Source organism: Thunnus maccoyii, chromosome 1 (assembly GCF_910596095.1).
Source record: "Thunnus maccoyii chromosome 1, fThuMac1.1, whole genome shotgun sequence".
NCBI classification, from domain to species: Eukaryota; Metazoa; Chordata; class Actinopteri; order Scombriformes; family Scombridae; genus Thunnus; species Thunnus maccoyii.
Genome location: NC_056533.1, coordinates 6,986,912 through 7,011,319, shown reverse-complemented (window position 1 = coordinate 7,011,319; position 24,408 = coordinate 6,986,912). Strand labels below are relative to the sequence as shown.

Here is a 24,408-nt window from a genome sequence, read left to right as displayed (position 1 = left end):
AGATCCCATCTACGACTTGCCGTTGCTGTCTTATTTCCAAGTACTTCTCTCTGACACGATCCATCTGTGGTCACAGGAATATCCAGTGCACTGTGACCTTTGACCTTTTAACCATCATTCTTAGTTGCTTACAGTATCATGTTACTTGAATACTCTGTGAGTACAGTACTGCTTACACCAGTTTTGCCATCTTGGAATTAATTAATAGGTTACAGTGTAATAGTCATGATTGTATCTGCACCTTGTTCCTGATATATAAGGAAAGATTTTCTGTTGATGTTTGCAACAAATCTAAATGATTATCTCATGAAAAACAACAGTGTTAAGGGAAGTGAAAAGTGATTTAGGTGAAAGTGAAGATGAAGTCCATCACATGTTTTGTTGTTCATTGTATGATGATTTAAGAACCAAACTATATTATTTCTGATGAGTTCTTCTGGGTGGAGCTGTGCTTTAGGAAGGGAACCTTTTCTGTAGATGTATTTGTTGAGTACTTTGTTTTATTTAAGAAGTTACTGTATGTTCATGTCTAACAAATGTTTCATCATTGTGACAGTATTCTTTGGGCTGGAACTTATATGTGCATGACACAATAAATAAGTACAGTAACATAACACATAATACATTTTGCATACAGAGACAAAAATATTGCTCTTTAACTCCAAATGTATGCTAAAAACTAACAACAAATGTCATATTATCTCAACGAGTAGTTTCCAAACTTTTTGGCTTGTGACCCTTTAAAGTTAATTGGTCTATTTGTCAACCCTCATTGCAAGTTATGGCTTCTGACTGATTTTTCCTTCAAGAATTTGTCTCATTTTAATATTTTTAGAGGCCTTCAAATCAGGTAGAATCAGGTATGTGACTTATTTGAAGGACTTAGATGAGACTGTCCGATGTTTAACTACCATTTTAGAGGTCTGAGGATGTGAAAGAATCCGGTATTTGACTTAATATATGGACTTTTATAGGCTTGAACAGCAGACAGTACCAGTAATTCAAAAGAAAAAAGCAAATAATAGAAAAAAAAGAGAAAGATTAAACCATTTTTCTATAAGATTTTTTTTCTTTATCCCTTTCATGATCCCCCCCCCAAGTGGAGCCACTCATGCAGTGGCTTTTTCATGTCAAGGGCATAGAAACAGATCCACATCACACCACAACCTCCCACTGCGAGGATTTTTTATCCATGCAAGAACTGCTTCAGGGAACATTTTTGCAGTTAGTTTTAACTTCAGAACAGTCTACATTAAAAGACATGGCGATATTAACAGGAGTTATTGTGAATGTCATGTCATGTTAATACCTTTTCTCAGTGTCGACCACTACATGAAGCATGAAACTGTTTGGTTGCATCCCAACCAAACATGCACCCAAAGAAGAAATCAATCCCATGATATTTTCTACTGAGGATCCTTCAGTCCTCACAGGTCATTGAAGGGTTATTGAAGTGATATTTTAATCAGGGTCATCAGGACACATTCTTACACACATGCACACACTCTCCTGGTAGCTAAATCTATTTGACATTTACCCCCTGCTGAATTTTTTCGAGTGGTCTATGGTGTGTGTGTGTGTGTATGTATGAGTGTGTGTCCGTGTCCGTGCGTGTGGCCATGTGACAGGCCGTCCAGAGTTGTCCAGCCTCCTTTTTTGACTCCCTTGCATGGATCGTATTACTGGCTGCTCTCCCCGCACCGCTGAGCCCACCGCCTCTGCACCAATCACAGCCTGCCTTTACCTACGCGCACATGCATGCACGGACGCACAGAAACAGACCCTGACATACACACATACACACACACACACACACACTCGGCGATCCATCGCTCCGGTTTTCTGCTGCCTTCACATGCGTCCCGACCGACTCCGCGTAGCGCTGGCTGCGCCAAGATGAGCGATGGTCGTCCCGGTACCATCTGAACGTCTCACCGCCTGACTGACCCAGAGCCGGGGACAGAGAGAGAGAGCGAGTGAGAGAGAGAGAGAGAGAGAGAGAGAGAGCGAGAGAGCGAGAGAGAGAGAGAGAGAGAGAGAGAGCGAGAGAGAGAGAGAGAGACCGTCTTCCCTCTCTCACAACCCATCTTCCCTTCGCTTGGAAGAGACCGCAGCGCAAGCCGTTTCTTTCGGCACCTTTCCTTTTTTTCATCCCCCCCTCTCCTCCTCCTCCTCCTCCTCCTCCTTTTTCTCGCTGCATCCCTCCGTTACTGTCGGTCTCTCGGTTTACAGGGGAAACCGAAGAGCCCCGTCGTGATTCTGTGGAAATACATTTTTGCATTTCTTTTCCCTGCTGGGTGTTGGTAGCGCGCAGTTGGTGCGCGCCTCTGCAAATTCCGGTGAATGGTGGATTTGGCAAACATGGAGACCGTGGAGAAGGAATGCGGGGCCCTCGGGGGTCTATTCCAGGCGATTGTCAACGACATGAAGGTAAATAAAAGCCTTTTCTGCGTTTCACTGGAACCGTTATCATGCTTTAACACATGTGCTCCCTCCCTGAGAATAACACAGCCTAATCATAATGCAGCCGGTGTCTTGGTCCTAAATAAACCATTTGAAGTGTGTAGACACTCTTCTACTCATATGCTGATGCTGACTTTGGTTCTTTTTTTAAATTAACATGGCATAATGGCACCGTTGCTGCGGCGCCCAGGTGGGTTGTTGGTGCGAAACCCGCCCCCTCCTCCTCCATCGCCAGAATATTGGCTGCGCATGTAAACGTCAATGCATCTATTATCGGACATGCTTGACGTGATGCTTAATTCCATTTCCCCAGCAAACACAGGACCACCGCACTCAAAGCAACCTTATCAGCTATTTTACACACGTTTATTAATGCGTCTGGCGTTTTTTTTAAACAATATGCGCATAATTCTGAATGTTTCAATTTGAACAACCCATAATAAGAGAGAGCCCCGTGACAGTAGCCAGTGCCTACATGAACCAGGAACCCCGTTCACCTCAACGGGTTTATGGAGCCAATGGGTTTACTAGACAGGCCTCTAAAAATCTTATTTATGTCCGACAATGGACCTATAGGTCAGTTAGGCTATAGCTTTGAGACATTCCGTTACACACACGTGTGAACCATGGGTGGATAATTGTGTGAGATGCTTCATCATCATCATCATCGCCATCAGCGTCGTCGTCGTTTTTACCTAAGCCAAAGTCTGACGCTGTAAGAAAGCAGACAGAGACATGACTCTTGCATGTTCAGCCTTGCTGTGTCGTTCTCGCCTTTTCAATGGATACTGTGCGTCTCCATGAGAGTGCAGCGTCATTGATTTTCTGTCAGGCTGATCTGGCAGGAAAACATGAAGGCGTGAGAAGCCGTGCAGCCGTCAGACACCCAGCCTCAATACCTCCATGCCTTTCTGTCGGTCTGTCTGTTTGCTACAGCCACTCTGCCTGCCTGTGTCCTGTCTGTCTGCCTGAATGACCCGTCTGTCTGTCACACTTCTTCAGCCAGTGATTCTGCAGCTTGAAGGCTCCAGCATGGCACTAGAATCGGCTGCTGCCAGGCTTCAGTACCCACCCATGCCAAATGCACTGTATGCACTGGTTGGATGAAATGGCTCATGATACAGTCTCTGTCAATATGTCTGCCTGTCAGACGCCCATGCAGCTCTGCAGGCCTCTGCCTGCCTGTCATTCCTTATCATCACTCTCCCTTTGTCTCTTCCCATCTAAATATTTTTTGTGTGTGCATCCCTGCATCATTTATGATACCATAACATGGTCAGCAGTGTCTGTAAATTATGAAATGTCCTGTTTGGAGATGATACAGATGTTTGTTCAGAGATAAAATGTAGATGGATATTGTTGGACTATACAGCTCCCTTTTTCAAAATCAGTTTTATTGGTTTCAGATGCATCTCTCTTCCAAAATCTTCACATTTTATTGTCATCCGGATGACCCCAAATGGTAGAGGTCACGGCCAGTGCTGCACTCTAATTGTGCCAAAGGCGAGATTATTGGATTTTTATTGTTACAGTGAGACATGTGGGGGTAGGAGAAAGGGATACATCAGTATCAGTGTCAATACCAATCCAACACATGATACACAGATCAAATAATTTTTCCAATAAAACTTGATACTTGGATACCAGATATGGATTCATTTCAAAGGAACTGTTAAGATTGACTGGAGCAGTGTTGACAAAGTCTTAAAATTAAGAGTAAAGTCAAAAAAGTAGTTATGTTTACATTCACTGTTTCTTACTGAAATGCAGTGTGTGAACCCTTCATGCCTAACAAGCATGTCGAGTGCATTCCCTATCTCATAAAACCTGTGCTAAGCTGATTTTTGAAATGTTTGCTAGCTGACAGTCTTCTTCGTTCCTCTTTTTCCTGGCAATTTGCTATGCTTATTGGTGCATAACGGCCTCCAACTGTGAATCATTGGAAGAGTGTGAAACCGGCAGCAGGGATGTGTATAGCATTGCCTGCGTGTCTAAGCGCATGAATGTGCATCCTCGTGTGTGTGTACAAGGTACAAACAAAAGGGGACCCACTCATCAAAACATTGCTCTATAGCACTACTAGTGGTCAAAAGCTCCACAGTGTGCCTTTAAGGTCAAGTATCATGCATCCAGTCATCAGAAATGGGAATTTCAGTTATTGCAGTGTCAACTGTACCTCAGGATCAAAATGATGGTTATTTATGAACAGAGAAATGTGCAAAGAGCAACATAATTTGAGTGTGAAGTATTGTATTGTGGGGTGTAAAATGGACACATTTTGAGTCAGTATATTACTCATTTAGTGTTTTGAGCTAGTGGGATATAATTCAGTTTACAAAATGTAGTTATTTTTCTGGAAAGATTTAGGATTTCTGTCATTAAATAGTTGTTATTCTTAAACTACTAAAATGATCTCATATTAATACTAAAATGCTCAGCTTGTTTTTATTAGTTAAACTTCAAACTTCTGTTGCATGGGTGTTGCTGTCACTGTCTGCAGTGCCTGCACTGTAGGTGTGGCAGTGACCAAAACGTTGTGCATTGCTGGTCCTGTGATGGAAATGAGCAGTTTCATTCATCTATACTTTGTTAAACATGGAGGGGATTCTTCTGAGGGCTGTATAATGAGATGCACTCACCATGCAGATCATAAATCAAGGCAATTTCAAGGGTTCTGTGCTAATGGGAAATCATTATTCTGCCAAATACAACCATTTTGAGATGATAACAGACTTGTGAAAATGTTCATCCCTTTGAAAACCATTCGGTTTGGTTGCATAGCAACATCAGCACCTATGACACAGCATCTGTAGTGCTCTTTAACAGAGTACAGGATGTAGTTAAAAAGTGCGAGGTACACAGAAGAAGTATTGCAGGATTGGCAGATATCACAGTCAAAGCAAGTGGTTTTTTCTGCTTTTTAAAAACATGTAGATGTTGCAGCACTTTTTCCTGTTGGGAAAGTGAAATCTCAACTGCTTCTTGTGAAATGACCCCATAACCCACAGTACTGAGTACAGTAATTGTCTATTCTTAGTGTTTTTTAAGATTTGCATGGAGACACTGCTGAAATGCCCCCTTGGCTACAGAGCCGTACAGTTTAAAGAAAGCTGTGGTTGCAGCTGACTCTTTGACTTTCCCAGAAATAGCTGTTAGCATCTTCTTGGCCAGACCTTCTAACATTAATTATGTTCCTTTTAATACACTTCCTGGGCATGAATGTCAAGAACAATATCACCGAAACATCAAGACAGAGGTCACACTGATGCTCACACACAAACACACACATACAACAGATTCTTCTATCGTTCTCTGCGCTGCTCCTTTTCTTATGCCATCTCTGTTTTCATCTATTATTCAGTTGGTTTCTAATGGCCGTCCTGTTTATGTTATCCAGCTCACTCAGAGATATATGGGTCACTACAACCTGGGCCAAAAAAACACTACTGTCCTCGTCTAAAATGGATGAATTCCTGAATCCCTGAGGAGGCACTGAATGAACGTCAATGAGTGGATGAGAATCTGAGTCATCAGCTCTAAAACTCACTTTGACTAAACAGGAAACAATGTGGCTTTAATCAATGTTTATAGCTCACCAAAGAAGAAGCCATTTGTCAGATGAAACGAATGGATTAATAGTTTTTCTTCACTGGTTCTCGGAAACAGATTTGGTTTTGACAGCTTTGGTTATTAAGTGGATGTGAGACTTGTGCAATCACACATTCGCTGCAGAGGAGACATGTTTAAAATACCAATGAATGTTTTGATCTGCACAGTCCACATAACACACATTCAAACGCAGAAATTAAAGTGAAACTATGATCATTTTGAAACCAAAAACACACATTCATTCACAGTAAAGCGCACCCTTACTCAATAATATTTGTGGTGGCTAATTTTAGCTAATGTTAGCAAACTGTGGAAAGATAATTCTGTAACAGCGGTTTTTCTGACTTCATGACTCTTGTTTTACTGTCACTCTGATGTATTTTTGCATTTAACATCAGCACTTGTGCCCACAGTGGTAATGATAAAGTTACATAGACTCACTGTAAGGTTATAATGTGATATTGTGGGAATGTGTGATATTTAAGTATTTCCTTTTGATGTCAATTTAATACAAACCTGTAGCAATACTGGCATTTTGTTACAAAACACTATAGGAGAAAAGTTTAGGTGTAAAAGTAACCGATCATAAAGCACTTGGCCTGAAGTGAATTGTTTCACAAAAAGAGATGGAAGACTTGCACTTTAAGTGGGTCACAGTAAGACTGGTCAACTCAACTAGTGACTGGGAAGTCAGTAACATCTCTGTCCTATCTCCTGGTGTCCTTATTCTTCTACCTAATTGCAATATCAATGTTTTCATCAGTTGCTTTTCAAATCTCCATTTTGTGGCTAAAGTGTAAAGTGAAATAACAGATAGTATTGTAAAGGTCTCAAACATTTGCTGTCTCAAACCTGCTTATAGAAGGGATCTTTATTGAGAGACTTACTTATATACAGTATTTTATTATCAAGACTATTGCTTCATCCTTACAGCATCTAGCAGTGAACCGTCTTATTCAGCAATGTTATATATATTTTAGCTGGAGTCATAAACCCTCCGTTTGTGAACACCTGCTGTAGCCAATATGCCATCCTGCCATCCCAAGTTAATCATGTGCTTTTGTCTCTGCTGGTGGTGCTTTTAGGTGTCATGCATGCTCACATGAGTTCTCAATAAGAGCCAAGCTAAATGTAAGCCATCGTCAGCAGATTGGATCTACACTGTTGAAAAAGCACTTTTTCTTCCTCTTTCCCCAACATCGTCCTCCTTTTCCTCCTCCTCCTCCTCCTCCTCCCCAGGTCCTCCCTTCCTCTTTCCTTTCTCGGTAGATCCTCCACCCAAGGCAACCAATCATGCCTTGTGTGTCTGCTGTGTGTGTGTTTGATACTTGCAAGTTACTTTTGGTTTCTTTTGTGGTGCATAGACCTCATAGTAGTAGATTTTATGTGATAATAGTTCACAGTGGGAATAGTAATTACGATTTTGTGGCATTTTAAATGTACTGTACACATGAAACCTTCCCATATGTTCATAAATTGTGTGTATGTGTGTGTGTGTGTGTGTGTGTGTGTGTGTGTGTGTGTGTGCGATCTAGTTGTCTGCCATGTATATCCCTGGAGGCTATGTCTCGTAACTTTCTAGTGAATTACACCCCCGCCCCCCTCCCCAGAGGGGTAATATGATGAGACGCAGAGGTCATGTTCACGGTCAGCTGAATATATGGACCAGTGGTTACTGGGTAATATTTTGTTGATAGCAGCAGTAGGAAGGAATAAAATAAAATGTGATTTCCTTCCCCCCCTTAAAGGCTGTTAAAGGCTTTTAAGTCTGTGTTCCTCTAGTTGTCATCTTGTTCCTTTAACTGCATATTTAATGCATCCACAAATTAGCATTTGTTTATATGTATAATAGTACTGATGCACTTCTATGGCACAGGGTCCTGAGCAATTCCCTGTATGCCTTCAGTAAGTGTCATCCTATTCAATAATAATAATAATAATAACAATAACAATAACAATAACAATAACAATAACAATAACAATACTAATAATAATAACAATAATAATAATCTTTATTGTTGACTAATGTGGGAATTTGCCTTTGGCTTTACAGGTTGGTTAAAACACATCACAGTCAATTAAAGTACATACAGTAATAAAGAACACAACATGCACAGTACAGACAACAATAATGGACATGGTTCCAGTGTGAATGGTGTTCACAAATTTAGCAACATTATTGCATTTAGTTACATTACACACAGTACAGCTCACTGGTCTCGCAGTGGTGGCGCAGCCCCCGTCAGGAGCATAAACAGAAGAAGGGGAAGCAGGTGCCTTATTATGTGTGTGTATATATAAATATATATATATATATATATATATATATATATATATAATGTATACATATATAGATACTATGTGTATATACTGTATATACACTCATCAGCCACTTTATTAGGTACACCTTGCTAGTACAGAGTTGGATCCCCTTTTGCATTCAGAACTACCTTAATTCTTCATGGCATAGATTCAATAAGGTGCTTGAAACATTCCTCAGAGATTTTGGACCATATTGACATGATAGCATCACACAGTTGTTGCAGATTTGTTGGCTGCACATCCATGATATGAATCTCCTGTTTCACCACATCCCAAAGGTGCTCTATTGGATTGAGATCTGGTGACTGGTGACATTTGAGTACAGTGAACTCATTGTCATGTTCAAGAAACAGTTTGAGATGATTTTACTTTTGTTAATAAAAAGGACACTGTCTTCGCAGCACTTAGTAAGCTCACCAATATGGTGGAAATATGAAGACTGATTAACTGTGTCCCCTGTCTGCATAAGACCGACTAGCACCATGTCATCAGCATATTTATACAATTGGCGGGCTGAATTCATAATTTGCATTTCATTAGGGTATGGGGAAAACAAAGCAGGTGACAGCACACAGCCTTAAGGTGCTCCTGTATTCAGGATAACTGTATCAGAGGTAATACCACTGCATCTCACTCTCTGTGGTCCATCTGTGAGGAACTCTTTAATCTGCTTTACAACGTGTCTGTTGGTGTTAATGTGACAAAGCCTTTTAATCAGAGTATATTTCTGCATACAATTAAAAGCTGAACTATAATCTATAAATAAAAGTAGTATAGCTCTTGTACTTCTGCAGATGTTTACTAACAGTGTTTATCAGTGTCAGTATTGCGTGTCCAGTACCTCAGACATTCTTGTATACAAACTGAAGTGGGTCAAACCATTCATTGAGAGATGCTGAAAGATGACTGACTATGACCCTCTCCATACATTTACACAGGATGCTGGTCAGCGCAACTTGTCAAAAATCATTGAGCTCTGTTGCTCTGGGCTTCTTAGGGACAGGAATGATATTGGAGAGTTTCCATGTTTTGGGAACAGAATGTTCATTCAGTAAAAGCTGGAACAATTTCGTAAAAACTGCTGTGAGCTGAAATGCACATGATTTAGTCACCCTACCCTTTAATCCATCAAGTCCAGGTGCTTTACTCGGTTTGATTCTAGCAAGGCTGGCTGCTACTTCTGCCTCTCCACGTACAATTATTGAGTGATCAGTTGTGTTAGTGAATATCTCAAAGTTATCATGATCATTAAAATTAAAGCAGGGGTGGTTATCAAATCTAGAATAAAAATGATTCAGTTCATTAGCAAAATATACACCTTTATTGTATTATATTATTTATCTTGTTTTTCCCGTCCCTACCCATCATAATATTGAATCCATTCCAGGCTTCCCTGGCATTACTGGAGCAGAGGATAGCTATTATGTTTACTGTTGTTAATTTATACAGTACATAGAGAAAATAGTTTTATGTTTTCATTACATCTTAACTGTTGTTTTTTTATAGTCGCTGTTAGAAGTTGCATCATTTTAAAATGACCTAATCCATTGGAGTAAGAAAACACTCTCAATAGTTGAAATGCATCCTTGTCAGATTTTGCCAAGGAGCATTAGTGATGAATTTGTTTTAAACGAGCACTCCAACAATTTTAGTATTGCACTTCCATAACATTGAGGGACACATTAAAAAAAGAATGATCAAAATTAAAGCAGCAATGGTCAAGATATCCCTTTAGTATGAGTCCAAAAACACAATTCCCATAATGCAACTCAATAGCATATTTTGTTAGACTCCGACTGTTGCATAAATGCCCACTTCTTTTAAATTTCATGTCTGACTAGGAACAGTTTTTTCAATAGTAAAGAAATGATTAGTTGATTAATCTGTAATGTGAAGATATTTTCTTTCCTCTATTTCATATACTGTAAATTCAGTTGGGCTGTTTGGACTCTAAATAAGGAATTTTGAAGATCTTTTTTAAGCTCTGGGAACTTGTGATGGGTGTTTTATATTTAATAGACAAAATTATTAATCATTTAATCAAAATTATAATCAACTGATGAACCAGTAATGAAAATAATCATCACTAGCTGCAGTCATGTTGAGTCTACACTGTCTGAATCCAGCAGAATTAGTTTTATGTTTTTAATGTTTTTCACCAGCTGATTCACAGTAAAAACTGCCACAAAACTTTATTTTATTTTGCTTTGAAGGAGATTTTTTTTCATTCATACAGAGATGTCACCTAGAAGTAAAGTCCTGAGCTCAGATATAGTGGGAAGCAGGAAGAGACTGCAGCTTGTTAGTCAGCCACATCTGCTCTGCTTGTATCTCTGGCCATGAGAGTAGGAAAAAAGTGTCGCACACTCTGGCTCCATACACATTTCTCTTTTTATAAAGATGACGTTTTGGCCCTCAGGCCTTCTTCAAGATCAACAATCATGCATCTCTGGACATGACCATGCTTCACACCGCACTGTGTGCACCATATGACACAAATAATACACACAACCTCACAGTTCGTGTCCCTGCAGTTCCATCATGTCCGTGAATGTTTCATCCTGGTCTTGTAGCAGCAGGTAACTAAAGGTATTCTAACATGCTCTCAGCTATATTTTCCAATTTTAGTTGTAGTCCAAAAAGCACTGTCATGGTTGTCCTATGGCATTACTTATTCTAAATGTTGACTTCACAATGACATTCATAATATCACAAATTCCATCCCAATAAGGAGGTTTTAACCATTATCCACCATTAAAATAAACAAGACAAATAATAGTATCATTACAGGTGACAAAAAAAAAATCTTATCTTCAGGTCCACTTAATGCTAAATCTTCAGTGGATGGAGTTTGCTCAGTTGTCATGGAGATATATATTTTATATCTAGTTACGTATGTGCCTAGACCTCAAGCTTCAAGAACAGTGATTACAGCTTTGAGCTCTCTCAACTTGGCACACCTGTATTGGAGGAGTTCTTCTGCTTATGGTTCTTCTTAGATATTCAATGGCTGTGTGCACTATAGAGCAGCTGTTTTTCAAGGACCCCTCTGTATGTGTCTGTGGTCTTCCCTGTCGGTGAAAGCCTCCAGATTAAGATGCTGCCAGCCTGCACCAACATACCTAGTGATGGTATAATCCAGGTGATCCTTTTTCTGTCAGAACTTTGTCAGATCAGAGGGAATCAATTGACTTGTAGAGTCCTAGAGTGCTGTTTGACAAACTCCAGGTGAGTTGTCTTATGCCTTTTACTAGTGACTTTTCCACTGGATAATGCCTTTTTGGAGTTTTAATTTTGTATTTTACCCCAAACAGGACCTAAACTTTATCAGTATTTGGGAAGGAAACAGAGGAAATTTAGTGGAAACAGTGGTATGAAGTTCAGTTGCCCCCTCATTGAAGTAGAAAACTAGAAAAACAACATCATCAACAGAACAGGAGAACTGGAAGTAAACTGGTCAGTATCCCCTTAGACACTACCCATTGTTGTTGATCCCTTTAAAAGACCATGACAATTATGTCCTATGACGCCGGGCCATTCTGCAGAACTGAAGATGCTCTGTGGAAGCGTATCATTAGTCCAATCTGTGGTGTGTTTGTGTCTGTGTGGTCCAGGGGACTTCCCACCACAGCGCTGTTGTTTAAAACAGAGTCCGGGATGCGTGTCAATAGAAAGAGGGTGGAAAAAGACAGAGACAGCTCTCTCATCATCATGGCTTGTGTATGTCCATGCAGCGCTGATTCCTTCAGACCAGTTTGGAAATAGAAAAATCAAGGACATGCAAATTCAGCTGCTATTTAAGTTGAATTCACTCCCTACATCAAAATTTTCTTGCAACAAGTGAACATTGATGAGACATTGCTACTTTGTTTCCAGTGTTTCAGAATAGATGTTTTATCGCAGCAGACTTTTTGACTTGTCATAGTAGAAAAAGCACAGATGTTACTGATAACATTAACAATGGCTCTGTTCTATTCAAGTGTCTCACTAAGCCAGTGAGCCAAGCATGTACAAATACCAGGACCCTGAAACTAAAGCAGTTAAATGTAATTCATCCATCATTAATTGTATTATTTACACCTGTGCATTTCCTACTGTGGTCTGTCAAAATGTCTGTGTTTTGCAATGAGGCAGTAAGACAGATCACTCCATTAATATGCAGTACACAACAGCTGGTTCATGAAATTTACTAAAACAGCTTAACTGAATACATATTTTATGAATTGATGCTAGCTTAAATGACTTGTTAAGATTCACATTTTCTCAGTGTGTATCTGTCTTTGTGGCAGTGGATGTGTCTGTGGAGTACCATGCTGCTTTTTTTTAGTAGTTTGTAACGTTACTGCAGCAGAGCGGGTTTGTATAAGACTGGGTGGTGTGTTTGTGTTAATATGATAGCTTCCAGTCAGTCAAGTGCCCAAATGACAAAGTGACCTCTATTCAGAGACTCTGCACAGGTTTACCCCTGAGCAAAAACACTTATCGCAGCAATGTCCTCTGAAATGATTTGATTTCAGTCATTTCAGACATTTTGCTGCTGTAAGTGTTTTGGGTGAACTGTATTTGCTGGGGAAATTCTATGCAAGTACATATGGTGAAAATTGGCTTGTAAAGCTGTTCCTTGGAACACAACCAGTTTGTAGAGAAGCAGATTTTTTAAGTCACAGAGGAAACAGTGAGTTAAGGGCAGTTCCAGTGTGTCTTGCAACTTAAGGGAAATGACCTCACATGCATGGTTTTGATTTTAAATGATACAGAGGATTTTGACCTTGAAACTTTTTCATTAAACACACCACCGTGCAAAACCATTCAGTTCACTTCATAAGTAAAAGGTGCCATCGTGCCAGCAAAATCATAGGACGCGTAAAGGAGCATCTCCCTCGTTAGAGCTTGTTAAAATCTCTGTGGTCGTTAGGGCCTCGGGGCTCGTTAAGGCCGGTAGAGATGAATGGGGAGGACTGGTCGTGGGAGGCGTGGAGGCTGCTGGGAGCCAGCCAAGACAGCCTCTCTCACTGATCCCTTTGTCAGGCCTGTCAAAGCCTTCTCATCACACTCAGCTGTTCACTGTAAAACACACTGATCATTATGAACAGGCCAGAGACAGAGACAGAGAATAACAATGAATGTTGCAAATCAATATTCTCTTGTTCATTTCGAAAAGAAGCTCCTGAAAATCTCTTCATGCTTCATATATCACATCTTCATTTTAGAAAGACATTTTTTGTATTTCATTTTGTAGCACATGTGCTCATGTATGTGTGTGTTTTACCATGATTGCGGTATTGCACTATATAGATTGATAAAGAGCTGATTTATCAGTATATGAAAATCAATGCTTATCTCCTCGCTCATGATAGAAGCTGCAGAAGTGAGTAGGATGGTAGAGAATGCTACAGCTGTAGAGGAATGAAGAGGAGCAAAAATTACAATACAGCATCTGCACTCAACCATAAAGAAACTCCACCCTTCATCTCCATCAGCACTGACAGCCTCTGCATCTCACAACATATTGTAGTGCTTTGTTGCCCCGCCTTGTTTCCTGTCATCTTTTTAAATGCCTTCACATTACAATGTCTTTTCCTGCATTGCAGGGTGGTCAAGCACAATAAAAAAAATCACATTTTGACAGCGTTGAAACAGTACGTTCTTATTAAGATATCTTTGGAAACTGTTCAGAACAGACAACAGAAAGATATTTACATCTCAGTTATGATCAGTCAGTCAGGCCGCTATATTGGCCGGCATTGGTGTATCTCTGATATATCGGTATGGGTTTATATGTTGGCCAATAAGTATAAAGGAATGTATGTACAGACATGCCAAAGATATGTTTCAGGTCTTTTAGAAACATTGTAGTCACTACAGCTGAAAGACACCAAAATGCTCCATAGAGTGAGCTGATGAGAGGTCAACAGCAACACCACTAAAGCCATAAATTGCTGCAACCACTATCAGATTATACTCAGATTATACTGTAGTTCCTCATTTTTTACAAAACAAGTTTTAATGTCAACCAAATCTGCACACAATCTTGAGTTTTTAGGACACATTTAGCCTCATCTGTTTGGGTTTCATCAGACTTAGCCATCTTAGTCAAGCTCCTACTCCTCCTCCTCCTCTCCCCCTACATATCTCTCTAAGTGCTTAGGGTCACAGGACCAGTTGCCGTCACTTACACTAAGTGGTCTTACGGACACACCTACAATGTGCATCAACAGCTCTTTTACACGATTAGAGCAGTGGCGATAATAATAACTTCCAGCTCAGCAATGGTGAGGAGAGAAACAGCTAAGTGTCTCTTCATACCTTTAAGAGCCCGGATGATTGATGGCTGCTTGTGAACATACCATGCAATGAAGCATCAATCTTGTGTTGAAATCTCTCTCTCCATTTCTATGAAATGCTACTTTGGCTTGAAAGCTACAGTATGTACAGTAGAGCTGAAAGGAGAAATCATCTCAAATCAGTTCACTTTTATGCTTTGCAGTTTACTCAGCCTGCTTGTGATTATAGTTGTATAATATGTTCTGTGGCTCTGGAGGTGCTTTGTAAAGTCTAAAATAATCTTGACAATTTGATAATAAAATTTGAGATTTACCAGGCAAGGCAGATCTAATGAAAAACTCAAGAGAAGTAAGCTTGAGTCATACTTCACGCTACAAGTGAGGATATCTTGGCCTCTGCTTCTTTGGCTGTGACCATTCTTTTTTAACCTTGCTAGCGTCATGGCTCATGGGATGGTAGTGTTGGTTGGGTGGTACCCCACTTTTATCCTGACTGAAATATCCTCATAACTATTGGATGGATTGTCATGAACTTTGGTACAGACATCCATGGTCCCCAGAGAATGAATCCTGCAGACTTTGGTGATCCCCTGACCTTTCCTCTAACACCACCATGAGGTTGACATTTTTGTTTTTTAGTGAAATATCTCAACAATTATTAGATGGATTGCCATGAAATCTGGTACACATATCTGTGTTGCCCAGAGGGTGAATCCTAATGACTTTTGTAATCTTCTGATTTTATTTAAGCACCACCATGAGGTTGACATTTGTGTTTTTTTGTGAAATTTCTTGACAACTTTGGAATAGATTGCCATGAAATGTGCTCCAGACATTCATGGTTCCAATACAACATTTCTAAACTGCAGCCACATCTCATTTTGGATGGGTCAGCTTCCAGTGACTGTTTCCCTTCTGTAGATTTTTTCAATACAAAGTATCAGAACAAGTCAGTACCAATGGCTGTATGTCATTATGTAATGTTGACTGAGTCAAAGTTATATTATGTTACATTTTCATTTCAGTGGGAAGAAAATCATCCTGTCATTTAGACACACTGGTTTTAAATCAGACAATCACAAACAGTTACAGATTTTTACAAAACAATCTATCTTGTTGTAGCTGCATCCAAAACTTATACTGTTAACCCCCTTCCATTCTTATTGCTTATCTTTCATTCCTGCTGTGATACAGTAGCAACTGATTATGTGTATACATTCATGACTGCTTCCGTCTGGCATATTACATGAGATTCATGAATATTGTTTTACCCAAAGCACAGTGCAGACACCCCATTGTGCAGATGTTTCACTGATAGGGTGTCTATGATCTCTGGCCTTGCAGCGCAGAGACACAACAACACACAGATGGTTTCCTCTTTCCTCTCATCACTATGTTTAGATTGGAATTAGCTGCTGCACTTCATCAATTATGCAGCGAGGCAGCCTCTGTCTCCTCATCTGCATGCTGATCCCTTTCCCTTTGAAACAAAGTGCCAGCCGATGAGCTGGGAGAGGCGTTTTACTCAGCATGGTGGAGGAAATCATGACTCCACTTATTTTGCTACTGCATAATTCTTTCTTTTAAAATACCATACCATATCTACTCAAAGAAAAGATGGTAGTCAATTAACAATAATGGTTGGGGGCGTGGTTGACACTTTTCACATAGAGCAGGTCTAGACCATACTCTTTAATTTACAGAGACCCAACAATTCCCTCATGAGCAAGCACTTGGTGACAGTGGTAAGGAAAAAGTCCCCTTTAACGGGAAGAAACCTCAAGCAGAAGGTGGGCGGCCATCTGCTTTGACAACTTGGGTTAAACAGAGGGAATTAGAAATAAAGGCCTCTCTTAATATAAGCCTGCTTCCAATAAAGGCCTGGGACCTTCTGCAGTTGAGGTAAATAAAGGCCAAGGCCACGATTTGAGTAAATACGGTACTTATTTTACTAAAAGCTGCTATCAAATGAATTCAAGTTACAGTTTATCCCTGGTTAGTTAATTTATCTATCCAATAATCCAAAACCCGTTGTTTGTCATCGCCTTTCAGAATGACCCATAGTAAAGTTTTCTGATCTGACAGTTCTATCAGCAGGATACATCATTTGTTAGTGCATTCCAAAAGGTGTATGACTGAAATTTTCATGGTCCCCAGAGGTTGAAGCTAGCTGACTTCGGCAATCCCCTGACCGTTCCTCTGGTGCCACCAAAAGCGAGATACTTTTTGGCCTTTATTGAAATATCTCAATAACTATTGGATGGTTTGCCATGGAATTTGGCACAAATATAAAGCTGCCAGCATAGATAGCTACATGATTCCTAATATAGCAGGGTCAAAAAATGAACCTTACTTAAAAGTGACAGGAATAATGTCTTTGATTGTAAAATTAAGTTTGAAAATTGTCCTGCATTGCCTGGTATGAAGTATTGATTATTTACATGAGACCACGATCAGATACAATGTTATCATAATGTAGCTCAATTTATTTATCTATGAACACATGCCAGTATTCAGTCCCTTTCAGTATTTAGAAGAAGTACAGTAAGCTCTACCTGTGTAAGAAGGCCTGAATCACTGTAATGGTGTAATGGAGTAAACAAAAGACTGCACCATTCTTTCTGGAAGAAGTGGAGACAGATAATATGTAGCATTTTTCTCTGTGGGTTATACATCCCCAACCCTGATAAAAATGAGTTTGATCCTCTATTTGAAAACTCCCAGCCAGTCGATTATGCATATAAAACGCTGTGAAATTAGCCTCTTTTGTTTGGTTCTTGCATTTCTCTTTTAACGTGTGAATTGGCTCGATTATACAACAAAAAATCGGGCTAATCCTTACATCCCTCTCTGCCTGCCTCCACCCGCTCTCTCTCTCCCCCTGTCTCTCTTGCTGGATTTCCTCTGTTTTTCTGTCTTGCTGTGGGGGAAACAAAGGGAACAAAAGAACGAGAGGAGACAGTAAGCTTCTCATCCACTGTAGTGAGTGGAGTGGAGCTCTCAATAGAGTGCTGGGCAGACTGGGTGGACTGGTGGTGCTCTGAGAACTAGGCCAGAGGACTGTTGACAGCACCCCAGAGTCCAGAGTCAAGACCAGATGAAACAGAGGATTACTGGAAGAAAGAGTGTAAGGGGAAGAGGGAAAAATAGTCAATATATTACTCTGTATCAGGGGTGGGAGATTATTATTGGAGGGATAGAGGAAGATGGAAGGGTCCCTGTACACTGGTTGGATTGAAAACAGGGATCAAGTGGAGGGTAAACACAGTTTACCTACCCTCTATTTTTATACACACACACACACACACACACACACACACAAATAAAGTTAACTCTTTGAACCAGATTGATGCAGTTTGCACCAGAAATTGCATCCCTTTTTCTCATAACTCAGTTGTTACACACAAGCATCTTCCTCATTACAGATACAATGTGCATAGAAATCATGTTAAATTTGACAATTATAACTTCAGATCTCCTCATAATCATCATGTTTAGATGTTTTCTTCAGTATCAAAAGTGATCCATGTGACTGTGGTCTGTACATCCATGATTACAGTGCAGAAACTGCTAACAGCTAATGCAGCATGACTTTCTCAAAAGAAAAAAAAAATTAAAGGAAAAATTCACTACTGTGAATATGATGATTTCTTAAAACTAGGTGACTTATGTAGTAGAAATGTGCAATTATTTTTGAAATTGGTGCCCTGTGACTATAGAAAACTGAGAAAAAGGCTGTAGATTCCCCATACCGCTCTTTAGGCAGAATCTTGCAACAACCAGAATGCATAGTGCACATCTTGTCCGATGAGCTTCCAGTGAGCTACTCATGGTGTAGCATTATATATCTTTACAGAGGCTTAATTGCCGTTTTTCCTCATTGAGTCTGGATATATCACATCCGTGTTTCTAACTCTAACTGCTGTTTCTTTTACCTATTTTGGACGATGATGAGCTGGGCCGGATTGTGCCTTAAAGCTGGATGCAGCTGCAAGTTACAGGTAACACAGTTGCTGATGTGCTGTTCTGATATATGGTAATAGTCAGATTTACCAAAATATCGCAAAGTTTGTTGCACTCTGTCTCCATTCTTACTGATCTTTCTGACGATCCTCACTGGACACCAGTTGATGCAGGCGTCTCTGTCTCGGCTGACGCTGTTACAGCTCCTGTGGTCGCTTCGTCCTCCATACTCTGTTTGTCTGATTACACAGCACTATATTCAGCCACATAAATTGTAATAGTATCACCATATCTCTGCTCTGGCATTATATTATAAAGCTTTGTTTGTGTTTGTGTTAGGATTGCAGAGAAACTCAGCAGCTTAAGTCAGGCTGTTGCTGTTACGTCACTCTGGTCTGGTGGTCGCTTCCTCTTCCAGACTCTGTTTTGTCTAATTACACAGCATTATAATTGGCCTCATAAATTGCAATAGTAACACCACATCTCTGCTCCGACATTATGTTAGCACCGACTCTCCATCATATCCAGATGTTTGTTGTGTGTTTAAAACTTGTGGACAAATCCAAATGATTTAAAACAGCATAAAACATGTCCTAGAGCATGTAAAGTACCACTGACATGCTGAATGATGGCATTTCTAAGTAGCTAAATTTATTCTGAGAAAAGCAGTATATAGCATGCCTAGCTGAGATGTCCAATGACAGTGACATAAGCCTGAAACTAAAGCAAGTAAAAACATTTATACAGCTTGGGTTCAAAAAGGCTGTCTACTTCATGGGGATCATCAACTGGAGATCAGAGCTTCAGGATCAGAGATGCAGGAATATGAATAGGCCTGAAGGAGGGGGAAATACAATCAGCCAATTAGCATAATTCTGAGTAGATCAGGGACTGTCACTGGGAGGAATGAAAGGAGGAACAGAGTGAGGAAGGAGGAGTCTTACACAGTTTCTGGGGTTGGGGACTTAGGTTACAGCCAGACCAAATGTGACAATGCTGCCAGGCCTCTCTGACACCATATGGGTGAATCCATCGTCCTGTCAGTCTAAATACAGCTCGCTGCTTGGTTGTTCAGTTTAATGTTCATAAGTGAAACAGATTGATACAGAGGCTATGTCAGAATTGAGTTTGTTTCTGTATTTAAATCATAGGCTGCAATTTCTATTTATTTAGACTGAATACATAATAGAGCTAATGTATGATTGGTTATCACAGTGATTTTAGGTCTTTAGTTTAAGGTCTTTAGTTTTATTGCTGCCTGTTTATAGTAATTTGGCCTTTCTTAGAAAATGAAAGGGAGGCAGCAGCTCAACAGCTCACCACATTCAATAGGGCTTTATCCTGGAAGAGGCAACAATAAAGAAGGGAGGAAGGAAGGGAGGGTATAAAGGAAGAAGGAAAGGTGAAGGAACAAGGTGACGTGCACAAAGCTGGAAATTTCCCTCATTTTATCCCATAAATGGAAGTCAAAAACATTGTGATTGTGTATAGTGCACACCCTGTGATACAGAATCTGATATCCACTTCAGTTTTAAATCAGTGATGTGGAAAAAAGAGATGGAAGAAACTGAGGATACATTTTTAGTTGTGATATGTTTACACTGGCATGAATCGGTTAGTATGTATGTGTGTGTGCGCTCTAGGGGTAATCATGCACGCTCTGCTGAGTTTTTCTGTGACACAGGAAGTGGTGATGTAATAGTATATTATCCAAAAGCTTTTTCACACACTCACTGTCTCCCGCTCTGTGTCTCTCACACGCTTATGTATTTACCCCTCAGCCTCCGCGATCTTCCAAGTCCCACAATCATATGAGTACTGTGGTTATGATTGTGGTCTTTGAGCTCTCTGGTTGAGACAAACACACACTCACAAACTCATTTATGGAGCATGGAGCTTGCAGGCAGAAAGCCTTGTAACCCTCTGAAATGCAAAACTGATTTCAAAAGAATTCACACAGCAGATCTTTGTCCTTGGATAGACAGCCTCTGTCTTTGTAAGGTTACCCAGATTGCCCAGTTTCACCACAGAAATGTTTAAAGTTTGATCTTATTAATGGAATTTTGAAAAAAACAAGTAGCTGATATGTGCTCATTAAAGAAACACTTAGTGTTACCAGCAGTCATTAAACACTAGAGACGACATCTATTATTTATTAAGTTATAATCTTATTGACAATTCCTTCTAATAGAATCAGATATCAATAGAGAGTGGAAGTCTCGTTACCACTGCTGGGTTAGCCGCAGTTTATGTAATTCAAAGGAATCTTTCATTAAGGTCATCAGACTCTCAAAAAGTGAAACATGTTCCAGGGGTTTACTATTAATATTTAAAGACAGACAGAGTGACCCAACATAATGTAAAGCAATGGTATGGTGTATGAATGGGTTTCTTATTGTTATTACAAATGTTTATTTGAACGACTACAAAACAAGCTTTAAACACAACACTGACACATTATCGACGTTTAATGAGTTCATGAGTGGTGTCTCAGATGCAATATTCACTCTCCTTTTAACTATGTTTGGTCTTCACTAACCCTTTTAGCTGCTAAATGCTCATTTTGCCAGTCTGTCGTTTGCTGTTCTGCTAAAAACAGATTCCTGCTATGCTAAAAAGAGTGGTAAGAGTCAATTAAAATTGTTGTGGGCCGTAGAAACCAAAACAATGAGCTGAAAGACACCATAATGCTCCACAGAGCTGAGGGGAACCACAGAGTTGGGTGATAATTTGTTCTCTTTCTTCATCACCACAAGTGGCACCTTTCACATTACATGTTGTTATTTGATCCATTGTTAATATATAAATATTGACTGGTTAATTGGTTTATCCATAGTGTGCAATAGATGTGGCCATAATACAGTACACCAGTGACTACTACTAACAGTGACTATAAACATTCAGTACTCTATGAAATGGGAAGTGTTCACTGTACTGCTCAGTTCTTTTCTACTTCCTCACATTTCAGTGGTGTTAATTTGGCTTGGTCAAAGTTATGAAAGGGCTCAAGTGTCCATCCGTGTTTGGGCTACTTATCTCACAGCAGCATACAGTGTGAAGATGGAGACTTGCATGTTGAGTAACAGGAAGCAACCGCACACACACATAAACACTTAACTTGGTCACTTGCCACCAGGCTTTCTTACTGGATTGAAATGCCCAAAATATGCTAATGAGATGCAGCGCTGCTCGTGTGTGTGTGTGTGTGTGTGTGCGAGGAGGAGGGCGTCACTTCGTGTTATCTACCATCCGCACTGCTTAAGCTCCGTAGTGCACTTCAAACAGCCAGCAAGGGGAGGGAGCAGAGAGAGAGAGTGTGTGTGTGTGTGTGTGTATGTGTGTGTGTGTGTATAGTGGAGGGGGTAGCTTTCGGTACCAAGGGGAAATAGGACTGTGATTTCAGACCAAATTAAGCCACATCAAACAGGCCAGATCAAAGACTAAGCAGCCCTTACTGTCTGTGCTAGTCTGACATCACAACGGGATGCCCCACCCCCCAACACACACACACACACACACACACACACACACACACATTTCCTTCCTCCCGTCCTCATTCACCTTTATTTTTTCATTATTTCTTTGAATTTTGTCTTTTTTCAGATTTTCCTTATCTTCCTGCCTCTTTAAGGACATTTGGACTTTATACTGATATAAATACAACCGCTCACCCACACACACACACACACACACACACATATCATTTGCAGGCATTTAACAGGGTTATAGGTTAACCTGGATCAAGTATAATGTAATATGTGGTAAGGATGGGGTGTGTGATAGAGCAGTCATCCAGTCTGAAGGAGGGGGTGGGAGGATGGGGAGCAGCATCCATTAGAGACACTGCTTCAGCTTTGAATTGTGTTAGCAATCCTGGCTGCTCCAGTCAAACCCTTTGATGCTGCCTGATGCCAGTCGCTGTCAAGTGTTCTGTATGTGTGTGTGTGTCTACATACATATATGTGTGTGTGTTTGGGTAGATGGATTAGGTGGGTGCATAGGGAGGAGAGGAGGGGTTGCTTCTGTTTTGGGGGAAGAACGAGAGTCTGGGTGAAAAAAGGGGGGATGCAGGGTACCAATTGATAAGAGGCTAAGATAGGTTTGTGTGTGTGTGTGGATGTGTGTGTACTTTCATGCAAGGGGCATAAGGAATTAGTTTATGACAGAAGCTGAAAGGAGACTCACAGTATAGTGCTAAAGGGAACAAAGAGTGTGACTTACAGAAAAGTCTGACTTTGAACATTTGAAACAAAGAGGTAAATTTAAAAAAAAGATTATTTCTTTGTCTAATGACTGATGATGATGATTATCATTATTAATAATCAATACTGAACCATTAAGTGTTATTCAGTGCAATATAACACTTTACTTAAGTAAAAGTTCAAAAGTATTATCAGCTAAATGTATTTACTGTATCAAAAGTAAAATGACTCATTATTCAGAATGGTCCTTTTCATGTTATACTATTGTGTTTATTATAATTTTATTTAATTATTACTGATGCCTTAACATGTAAGCAGCATTTAAATGTTTCACCTGGTCCGGATAGAGCAATTTTTCTGGGGGCTGCAACTATACCCATTATTTTCAAATTTGACTTATCTGCAGAATATTTTCTCAATTAATTGATTGGTCTGTACATAAAATGCCTGAAAAATGTGAAAATGTGTTTCCCACACTGGCAAAAGCTCTCCATTGGTACTGTTCATACAGCCTACACATGTTCAAGTAAATTCATTATCATTTAAAATGGATTGAAATAGATTAACAAAGAGAAAAACTGAGAGAGATGCAGCATAGTGCTCAGATTCTCCATGTTGGAGACAGAGAAGAAAATTCATGTGACCTTGAAATTTTATGAACTTTTGATAAATTGGCTGAGAAACATTGAAGTTGTGTAACACATGCTTCAGTTCAATACATGAGACAACTGATCAAATTAAATCCAGGTGTTATTTTAAATTAATGATTATTTTCAAAATCAATTAATCTGTCAACATATTTTTTTCTTTTTTTATGATTAGTCAAGTATCCAGTCTATAACTTTTAACTTGTATAAAATGTCCATTGAAATTCCAAAGTGTTGTCCAAGGTGACATCTTCAAATGTCTTGCTTTTTACTATCAGCAGCTCAAAATCCAGAAATATCCTCATATTTTAAAGAAGCAGGAAAAGGCAAATGTTTGGCATTTTCCTTGCCAAATGGATAAAAATGATGAATCAATCATCAAAATTGTTGACAGTCAATTAAATCCTTGTATGTTTTCATTTGTTCACATCCAAGGTATATCTGTCTCTCTCCTGGCACCCAGTGTAAGATATGGATGGAGGTTTGGGCATGTGAGAAATATAAGTTGTTTATGAATACGTGATATGTTTTGGTATTAATGTGTGTTGTTGTCTGTGTGTTGCCAGTGCTCCTATCCTGTGTGGGAGGACTTCAGCGCCAAGGCCACCAAGCTCCATTCCCAACTCCGGTAAGTTCCCCTGAGAACGAAATTGAGTAAGACATAAATATATAAATGAATCTAGCCTTTCCAATGTGAAAAACCTGTAACAGGTTCAGTGACCTCTATGAAATGTTCTTGTTGGCAGATTGTGTAAAAGCATTTAGACCAGCATATGACATCAAGTAAATGTTGTAATTTTATGCTTTGTTGCTCTCTAAATTGAGTAAATAACTCTGTGATACATGATTTTAATTAAAGTCTTAATTTACATAAATCTAAATTAAAAAATGACATTACTAAATGAAAATAACAAATTC

General features: G+C 39.7%; 1 protein-coding gene across 3 annotated transcripts in view; it reads left to right on the top strand.

Moving 5' to 3' along the window:
- Positions 1-1,732: 1,732 nt before the first annotated feature.
- LOC121896885 (protein MTSS 2-like) overlaps positions 1,733-24,408 on the top strand; it is a 77,889-nt gene continuing 55,213 nt past the window's right edge. For all 3 annotated transcript variants that reach the window (XM_042410959.1, XM_042410966.1, XM_042410953.1), the window contains exons 1-2: positions 1,733-2,430; positions 24,057-24,118. In XM_042410959.1, the coding sequence (XP_042266893.1) occupies positions 2,344-2,430; positions 24,057-24,118 (149 nt within the window). In that variant the 5' untranslated portion in view covers positions 1,733-2,343. The remainder of the gene's footprint in view (positions 2,431-24,056; positions 24,119-24,408) is intronic.